The sequence below is a fragment of the Sphaeramia orbicularis genome, chromosome 9 (assembly GCF_902148855.1).
Source record: "Sphaeramia orbicularis chromosome 9, fSphaOr1.1, whole genome shotgun sequence".
In the NCBI taxonomy this organism is placed as follows: Eukaryota; Metazoa; Chordata; class Actinopteri; order Kurtiformes; family Apogonidae; genus Sphaeramia; species Sphaeramia orbicularis.
Window position 1 is genome coordinate 54,603,325 of NC_043965.1, and position 10,154 is coordinate 54,613,478.

Here is a 10,154-nt window from a genome sequence, read left to right on the forward strand (position 1 = left end):
TCACAGAGCTTTGTTGGAGGCTTTGACCACTGGCAGCAGCCTCAGAAGAACCTCCTCTGAACCACAGTATTCCTTCAGGTCAAACACATCCAGGTCTTCTTCTGATGACAGTAAGATGAAGGCCAGAGCTGACCACTGAGCAGGAGACAGTTGTTCTGTGGACAGACGTCCTGATCTCAGGTACTGTTGGATCTGATCCACCAGAGATCCATCCTCCAGTTCATTCAGACAGTGGAACAGGTTGATGCTTCTCTCTGCAGACACATTCTCACTGATCTTCTTCTTGATGTACTTTACAGTTTTCTGGTTGGTCTTTGAGCTGCTTCCTGTTGGTTTCACCAGACCGTGTAGGAGACTCTGATTGGTCTGCAGTGATAGGCCCAGGAGGAAGCGCAGGAACAGGTCCAGGTGTCCATTTGGACTCTGTAAGGCCTGGTCCACAGCGGTCTGGTACAACTGGACAGATTTGTCCTTTGATAGTTTAGACCAAACAGATGTTTGTCCTGACATCAGATTGACTCCAGTGTTGGTGAAGGTCTGATGGACATGAAGAGCAGCCAGAAACTCTTGGACACTCAGATGGATGAAGCAGAACCTCTGGTCCTGGTACAGTCCTCTCTCCTCTATAAAGACCTGTGTGAGCACTCCTGAGTACACTGAGGCTGAGCTGATATCGATGCCACACTCTGTCAGGTCGGATTCATAGAAGATCAGGTTTCCTTTCTTCAGCTGCTCAAAGGCCAGTTTTCCCAGACACTCAATCATCTTCCTGGTCTCTGGACTCCAGGGTGAATCTGTCTCAGATCTTCCATCATACTTGACGTTCTTCAGTTTGGCCTGAACCACCAGGAAGTGGATGTACATGTCAGTCAGGGTCTTGGGCAGTTGTCTTCTGTCTGTGGTCTTCAACACGTCCTCCAGAACTGTAGCAGTGATCCAGCAGAAGACTGGGATGTGACACATGATGTGGACGCTTCGTGACCTCTGGATGTGGGAGATGATTGTGTTGGTCTGTTCTTCATCTGTGAACCTCTTCCTGAAGTACTCCTCCTTCTGTGGGTCCTTGAACCCTCTGACCTCTGTCACCATGTCAACACACTGAGCAGGGATCTGATTGGCTGCTGCAGGTCGTGTGGTTATCCAGAGGCGAGCAGAGGGAAGCAGGTTCCCCCTGATGAGGTTCATCAGCAGCACATCCACTGAGGCGGACTCTGTAACATCAGTCAGGATCTGAGGGTTGTTGAAGTCCAGAGGAGGTCGACACTCATCCAGACCATCTAAGATGAACACCACCTGGTGGTCTGCAAAGATCCAGATTCCTGCTTCTGTGGTTTCAGTGAAGAAGTGATGAACCAGTTCCACCAAGCTGAACTTCTTCTGTTTCAGCACATTCAGCTCTCTGAAGGTGAATGGAAATATGAAGTGGATGTCCTGGTTGGCTTTGTCTTCAGCCCAGTCCAGACTGAACTTCTGTGTTAAGACTGTTTTCCCGATGCCGGCCACGCCCTTTGTCAGCACCGTTCTGATTGGTCGATCTCTGTCAGCTGGTGTTTTAAAGATGTCTTCACATGTGATGGTTGTCGGTTGTCTGTGTGGGTTCCTGGATGCTGTTTCAATCAGTCTGACCTCATGGTCCTGGCTGACCTCTGTAGCCCCTCCCTCTGTGACATAGAGCTCTGTGTAGATCTGGTTCAGGAGGGTTTTGGGGTTTCCTGCTTTAGCGATGCCCTCAAACACACACTCAAACTTCTGCTGCAGGTTACGTTTCAGTTTCCGCTGCTGAACTCCAAAATGACTTCCTGAATGCAGACCCAGATCAAACCATCAGTCTCACAGTAAATCCAGTATTTTCATCTGTTCAATCGGTACAGAATGGTCTTACTGCGGTGCAGATGCTCAGCCAGCTCCTCCTGCTTCAGCCTCCTCAGGAAGTTCAGTGTGATCTGCAGAAAAGCCTCGGAGCTGCTCCTCTGCTCTTCGTCCTCATCACTCAGACTCTCTAAGCATTCTGGGCAATCTGTCCTCAGAACCTGGTGGAACTTCTTTAGTTCGTTCTTAACAAAAGTGCAGATGTTCTCCTCCAGCAGCTGGAACACAAAACATGATGAAGACACAAAGTCCAGCCATGGACCAAAGCTCAGGTCCATGTTGGACACAGTTACGTCCACTGGTCTGAAACCAGCAGCAGGACATGATTGGACAGAACAGATGGACCAGTAGATGTTGGATATGTACACACCTTAAATATGGAGTCCAGCTGAGTCTGATCCTGTAGACCAGTGGGAACCTCTGAGCTCTGCTGCTCCACTCTGTGGACCAAACACCAACAATGAGCTCACATTCTGTCTGTCCACACACACACACCGACAGGTGGACACACCTGGACATCAACATGAGTCACATGACCCCCTGTAGTGGGACAGGCGTCCTGGTCCCGCTGATCCCACTGTGTGTTTGGAGCTTCACACTCACTGTTTGAGTTGATCCACAGGTTTAGTTGAGTTCAGTTTCTCAGGATCCCCATCAGCCACATCATGGCAGCAGGACTGAACTGAGTTTAGTCCCATAGAAATGTCATTTCAGACACTGAAGATTTACTGAACAGTCATTAGAAGACTAAACAAAGAGACACCTGTCAGCCAATCAGAATGCAGAATGCTCAGTAACCATGGAGACGCCCAGTGGTGAGTTGATTTGTGGAGTTATCAGATTATTACATGTGTCCATGTAAACAGTCTAATCTGATGTGTTTGATCAGATCACAGCAGTAATCTGATTACAATGAATCAGATGAACACAGCTGGATGTGTGTCCAGTCCTCCCATGTCTTCATGCATGTTTACAGGTTCATGGGATGGATTTAGCTCTGTTCCATCTGCACATGTGCACAAACTATTACAATCCTACAAAACAGAAGTTACCTAGTCAAACGGGAGTTGAAGACAATAACAGGAAGTTGGATTCTATCATCACTATGTATGGACCAACTCCCAAAGACATCCCATAATGGACTGGAGCATCTAAACCAGGGTTTCGGATTTTCACATTGAAGTTCATGTAAAGGCCTCAGGTGTGGTTCTTCCAATGATCTGATTACTGATAGTTATTGGATTTTTATGGTCATGGAAACAGACTCGATGTGAAGAATCAACTGAAAATGAACACGTTCTAAACTTTAAACTAAAGTCAGTGTTTAATATAGATTTAATAAACAGTCCACACATCGGACATTTACATCAAACTTACATCTCTGTGGAAAAATCGGGTGGGTTCCCCTTGGACCAGTCACTCCTGAAGGACACACAACTGGATCCAGGTCCAGGATCAGGTCCAGAGGACTCTGGTCGGTGGTGGATCCTGGTCAACAGGAAAACAAAGTGTTCAGTCTTTAAACAAACTGTAGAAACAATAAGAAAATGATCAATACACTGAAGATCAATAAAGTGTGAATCTGATCCAAAAACTCACAGATCAATGAAAGTCACTGAACCATTAGATCAGGATCACTGAGTTCATTCTAAGTTAATGAGGTGATGAATAATTATTGAGTATAAATCACTAATGTAGCTCCTGTATTTGTTGGTCAGATGTTCTTCAGTCCAACCAGGTGAATCTAATGACAGACTATTTGGACTCGTGTGTCCACAGACAACCATCAGATGTCCACCCAGCTGATGGATAGACCTACTACTGGATGGAAACTGAAGCGGAACACACACAACTCTACATCACATGAGGGAACCCAAACCCAGTTTCCTGCTGAGTCCTGGAGGATCCGTTCATCCATAGAGTCTGTGGTCGGATCAACATTTACATACACGTGGTTTAGTGTTGCACTGGGGTCTAAAGGTCTGAATGAGGACCACCTACACTGACTTGGATGAACCATCCTGTTGAGAGGAAAAATTGAAGTCTTTGGAGCCATTACTCTTCATGAACACACAGCTGGATCCAGGTCTAGATCGAGGTCTAAGTTTGGGTCCAGGTCCTGGTCCTGGTCCAGGTCTGTGAATAGTGATGTCAGTGGTTTTAGTGCTGAGCTCTGACATAGAGAACAGTGGTGGACAGATCCAGATGGTGGTCTCACCTCTTAGCTTTGGAGGGTCTGTCAGGTCCAGGTCCAGGTCCTGGGGGTTTCCTTTTGGTGGTCTTTGGGGGAGGGGCTCCCTCCTCTCTGTCCTCACACTGATCCATTCCACATCAGTCACACGACAAACACTGAAAACAGCAGAGTTTGAGATGTGGTTAAATGATGGAGAAGAGTCCGATGTGGACCAGCGGGTCACAGATAAACCAGACTCAGGGTTTTGGACCAAGACCTGCACCAAGACCTGCCACATCTCATCTGGTGTGTGTTTAATGTAGATGGGACTTAATTAAGGTGTTTGTGGGTGCTGTTTGTGGTGTGAGTGTGAGTTGAAGTGTAATGGCTGATCCATGTGTGTTGGTTGTGCTGTAGTTCTACTGTCAGACCACTAGATGGCCTCCTGGAGCTGATATGGGACATGAAGAGCAGCTCAGGAAACAGAACAAGACCAGTGAGGCGTTGACTTCACTGACATCAGATGAAACAGACTCAGCTTTTATTAGGAAAGGTTTCATCTTAAACGAATGCAAAGAAATGAGGTAAATAAGATCAAGTTTGTTGACAGAATAAACAGCTGCTGTTTATCACCTGATCAGATTTCACTGGATCAATAAATCACCAAATTGTCAGTGAGTCCACAGGTCAACAGTTATCTGGAGGATTATTAACATGGAAAAGTTTTCAACAGTAAACACTAAGGGATCAACAACTGTAACAACCAACAACTGCTTTATTCAACATGAATGATTAACTTTTATGAGACTAAATATAAGACGTGAACGATCAACATCCAAACACAGAAACAGAGTCCATCACTTTATAGTTTTATGGATGTTTTCTAGGTCTGAGCAGGTCTACAACCCCAATTCCAGAAGGGTCTGGATGCTGACTCTAAAATGTCAATTAAATCACAATTAAAATGATTTGAAAATCTCATAAACCCATATTATATTGACAGTAGAACATAGAAAACAGATCAAATTAGAATTAAAATAAACTATTTTAAGCCAAAGGTCTAAAGGTCATTTTAAAAGGAACATCTACAACATGCCTGTAAAATGTGCATCAGACCAGAACAGGACCACATTCCTCTAAAGTCCATCATCTGGTCTCCTCAGGTCTGGACGTTTCCAGACAGATGTTAAAGAAGAGGAGATGATCCACAGTGGAAACATGGACCTGGTAACAGTTTCTGGAGACCAGGTCACTGACATTACATCCAAAGACCTCGAATTATATGAAGCATTTGATGTGTTTGATGTTTTATGGTGAATCAAATATGGGTTTGTTCTGTATTTCTGTTCATTTCACACAGTTGATACTGTTGTGGACCTGGGGTTCTAGAAATCCAATGAACAGCCCCTAATCCACACGTTGGTGATGCCAAAGGGCTCCCATGTGAATGTATGAGTTCCATGTAGAACAGAACCTTCATTGTGTTGTTTGTGTCTTTTCTCTGTGGACAGCGTCTTCTTTTGTCTGATATCAGGACATCATGGGTCAGTAAAGTGTCAGATGAATGGGAGTTCATCTCCACCAGTGGTAAAGATGACGTAGTGGAGCATCGCTACGTCTACAGCAGGGGTCTCAAACTCCGGTCCTCGAGGGCCACTATCCTGCATGTTTTAGATGTATCCCTCTTCCAACACACCTGATTCAATTGATAAGCCTACCATCAAGCTCTGCAGAAGCCTGATAACGACCGTCAGGTGTGCTGGAAGAGGGAAACATCTAAAACATGCAGGATAGTGGCCCTCAAGGATCTGAGTTTGAGACCCCTGGTCTACAGACTCCACTCATTTGACACTTCACACCCACATTCTGAACCCTGTTTCTGATTGGTCCACTCACCTGAATGAGCTCCGCCTCCCATCTGCCAATCAAATCAATGCATGTTGACCAAAGCGATAACGCCTTTCATTCATTCATTAATTATCTGAACCTGTTTTATCCTCACTAGGGTCATGGGGGCGGAGCCTATCCCAGCTACTTATGGGCAAAGGCAGGATTCACCCTGGACATGTGACCAGCTCATGTCAGGGCTGAACATATAGAGGGTCTGCACATACATCACTTCCCCGCCAGGCCACGCCCCTCTCAGTCAGACTGAGTGTCTTAAACCATCCTGCTCAACATGACGGAGTATAGCAGTAAACACAGCCAGAGCAAAGGACCATGGGAAATCTGAAATTAAATGAAGGACAGTTGGACTGGACATGGATCTGTACGAGCTACCAAAGAACAAGTGGTCCATGAACACTGACATGTGGACACAAATGGAGGATCCAGACCTGATCCAGGGTGGAGGGGATCAGTGCTATTTGGACCTGAAACTAATATACATGGTTTCATCAGGACTGACAACCAGGGTCCAAAACTAGGGCCCAGAACCAGCTGATCCAAAGGGTTCAAAACTAGGGCCCAGAACCAGCTGATCCAAAGGGTCCAAAACTAGGGCCCACAACCAGCTGATCCAAAGGGTCCAAAACTAGGGCCCAGAACCAGCTGATCCAAAGTGCATTTCCAGTAGAGCGTGGACTGACCCCAGTGAATATATGCATGATCTACTGGGACTGAGCAGATTTACTGAGTCCGGTTCAGATCCAGTACTTTATCCAACACAGATACTACTGCTGTGGACCAGCAGGGCACCACTGGATTCTGGGAAATTAGCAGATTTACACCACCTGGCTTAAATTAACACATTATTCTTGTAATATTATGGCTTTATTGTTGGAATATGACGACTTTAATCTCATGAACAAATGACATTTTTGTTAAATTATGAGGTTTTTTTATAACTACGACTTTATTCTCATAAAATTACAGGTTTTATATCGATATTTTATGACTTTATTCTGGTAGTGACCAGTGTTTTTCTTCTCTTCTGTGGTCCTAATACTCCGTCGTAGCTTTCTTCTCCAGTTCCCCCGTATTTGTAAAACTAGGTTGGCCTCAGTTTCAGTTAGTTCACTAATCATATAGGAGCACAAGGTTCAGAATCACAAAATGAAGACAAAAACCATGAAAGATCTGATCATGAAACCAAGAGCTGCACTAAGAAGGAACGTTAGCCAAAACAATAGGTCATTTCAGGTCTGATTGGACCCAAAAATACAGCAGAAATGAATGTTAGCTGACACCAAACAGGATCCACAGATCTAGGTTTGGTTTCCTGGATTTGTGGATCCATCTACTTCTCTTTTCTTTGTCTTTCGGTGTCTGTATAATGATAGCTCCCACTGCTTTAAGAACCTGAAAATACAATTAATCTCACAACAGCTCTGCCCCATTTTTTATTCAATATTGTTCTTCAGTTTAGACAGTATTGAAGCCAACGCTGTCACTCATCTCCCTCTTTCTGCCACTCAGTGGGTGGAACCATGGTGACTTCCGCTAGCGGTGACGTCACGTGCAGACCCTCTATAGCAGGGGTCACCAATCCTGGTCCTCGAGGGCTACTATCCTGCATGTTTTAGATGTATCCCTGTCCCAGCACACCTGACAGTCATTATCAGGCTTCTGCAGAGCCTGATGATAGGCCTATCATTTGAATCAGGTGTGTTGGAAGAGGGATACATCTAAAACATGCAGGATAGTAGCCCTTGAGGACCAGGGTTGGTGACCCCTGCTCTATAGAGACAAACAATCACCGTCACATTGACACCTATGGGCAATTTAGATTAACCCATTAACCTATCAGTGCATGTCTTTGGATAGTGGGAGGAGCCAGAGTACCCTGAGAGAACCAACTCAAGACACGGGGAGAACATGCTAACTCCACACAGAAAGGTCCCACCCCATGGACTGGTGTTGGAATCGAGAACGCGTTCCAGGAAGAGTTTAGGACTTTTCAGCTTCATTGTCCACTTTCAGACATTTGTTCCCAGTGACTTCACGTTGATGAAGTCATTAAAGTCATTGCATTAATAATGACATTTGTACAGAGGAACTGGATCAGGACTGAACAGGTCCGTGTCAACGGTCCATTTTCCCACACCCATGTGACCATAGCCATCTCACCTGGTTATGACACCGCTGTAAGGTGGACACTATATATTTGCATCATCTCACATCACTTCCTGTGTTCTTCTGGTGCTGCATGGTGGCAGTCTCCTGGCTGTGGCTGTCATACTGTTTCAGATATGACGGTTTAAACTGCCGTCTTGGAACTAAACCATTTTCTGCTGCTGTGCCGTACTCCATTGAGATAATGGCTAATTTAGCTAATGCTAGCGGCCTTTAGTTTAATTATTCCAAATGGCGGTATTAGGTAGATCGGTGCAGCATCTGCAGTGATGCGGTCATTGTATCGGTCTGTCGTGGTAAAGAAGGACCTGAGGAGAAAGGTGAAGCTCTCCATTAACGATCAGTCTACGTTCCTACTCTCACCTATGGTCATGAGCTTTGGGTCAGGACCGAAAGGACCAGATCCCAGATACAAGCAGTCGAAATGAGGATAAGAGGAAGAAAATGGATGGATGGATGGATGGATGGATGGATGGATGGATGGGCAGTATTAATTCAACAGGAAAAATATTTGATTTAATTTTAAAGCTGAATTAAAGGCTTAACCTTTCCTGTGTAAAGGACACTCTCATGTATTCATTTTGACTTTCATAAGGTTTTTAATTGTGTGGTTTTTGTGTGTGGCCTTTTGTGGTTCTGGGGTTCTGAACGTAAACTTACTTGAATGAACGTATCGGTTCATTTCAAAGAATTCATCGACTTGATTGTTGCACAACTGTTTATGTGGAATGTTTAATGAATCATTAGCTTTAATGCTAAATCATTTTGATGTTTTTGGAAAGTGTACGTATTTATTTTGGAAATGAAATGTATAGACCTGCATGAAGTTGGCCCCCCCACCCAATGAAAATCTCTGGATAAATAGTCTCATTTGTTTGTGCTTTGTTTGTGCTGGTTTGTGCAGTTAAAAAGTTCGTTTGTCCTGTTATGGTTATCAAGTTATTAACAATTCTTTGAAAGGTCACTCTGAGGTCAGCCAGCCCCCCACTTGCTCCAAATTTAACCAAAATAGGGGTGTTTGTTTGTGCTTTGTTTGTGCTGGTTTGTGCCGTTAAAATTTTCGTTTGTGCTATTATGGTTTTATAGATGTTACAAGATTTATTTTCAACCGATGACATCACGCAGCCCCCCACTTCTACAAAATCAAGCAGAAATGGTTGCATTTGTTTGTGCTTCGTTTGTGCTGGTTAGTGCCATTTAAAGTTTCATTTGTGCTGTTAGCATTAACCCCGGCCCCCTCCGCTCCAAGTTAACTAAAAAAAAAGGTTTCGTCCATGTTCCCCGTTCATTTAAATGCATTAAAAAAAAACGTGAAGCACAAACCAGATTCTAGAGGTCATGTTGTGGACCACACTCGTCTTTTTTCCTCCTGGTTCTGTCTGTTTGGGTGTGTTTTTCAGTCCTCCTCCAGTCAACCAGTCAAGCTCTTGGGATGTCACCCTGAACAAGAACTCCAGGTAAATATTTTTACATGTTTTGCTTATTCTATGACTGTAGAAAACAACTGCAAGGATATGATCCTCATCAGATCAGTTAGCTCTACCAGTATTGTTGTTTAACGTTCAGTTTTCCTTCTACATTTGTGTTGCTGTGCTTTGACAAACTGCTCGGCTACACACGATATTTTTGCTAACAGCTGTTTTAGGTTATTGTGCTAAACAGTAATTATTTGAGTGATTAGTATTAATTGGTTTATAAGGCATTGGTGTTTCAGGTAGCTACAGTGGACAGAATATCAAACCAAATATGAGTATTTTAGGATGCACCTTCAAACAGTGAAGTTACTACCAAAGTGGAATAACTTACATTTCATTTATTACTCATTTAAAATGTATTTATGTTACTTATGACTTTGTAGCTAAATGAATTAGTTTCATTACTTTTAAGTTAGTAATTATTTTCCTTCCCTAAAAACTGATCTTGAACAGATTATTCCTTGTGGAACTAAACACACTTTATGATGGAATATGACTGTGAGATGGTTAATACAATGTGAAATCATTAAAGATATATATATATATATTATTTTTTATTTTGC

General features: G+C 43.8%; 1 protein-coding gene across 1 annotated transcript; it reads right to left on the bottom strand.

The window, feature by feature from the left end:
• On the bottom strand, positions 1 to 2,640 carry LOC115425623 (protein NLRC3-like). Its single transcript, XM_030143279.1, has 4 exons — positions 2,473 to 2,640; positions 2,240 to 2,309; positions 1,886 to 2,087; positions 1 to 1,799 (listed from the first exon to the last, which is right to left on the bottom strand). The coding sequence occupies exons 1-4, from the start codon at positions 2,565 to 2,567 to the stop codon at positions 1 to 3; spliced, it is 2,166 nt and encodes a 721-aa protein (XP_029999139.1). The 5' UTR covers positions 2,568 to 2,640.
• Positions 2,641 to 10,154: the final 7,514 nt, after the last annotated feature.

Coding starts and splice junctions, on each gene's coding strand:
- LOC115425623 (XM_030143279.1), bottom strand. CDS start 2,567: ATGGGACTAAACTCAGTTCAGTCCTGCTGCCATGATGTGGCTGATGGG. Junction 2,310..2,472: donor CCTGTGGATCAACTCAAACA/GTGAGTGTGAAG, acceptor TTTGGTCCACAG/AGTGGAGCAGCAGAGCTCAG. Junction 1,800..1,885: donor GCTGGCTGAGCATCTGCACC/GCAGTAAGACCA, acceptor GTCTGCATTCAG/GAAGTCATTTTGGAGTTCAG.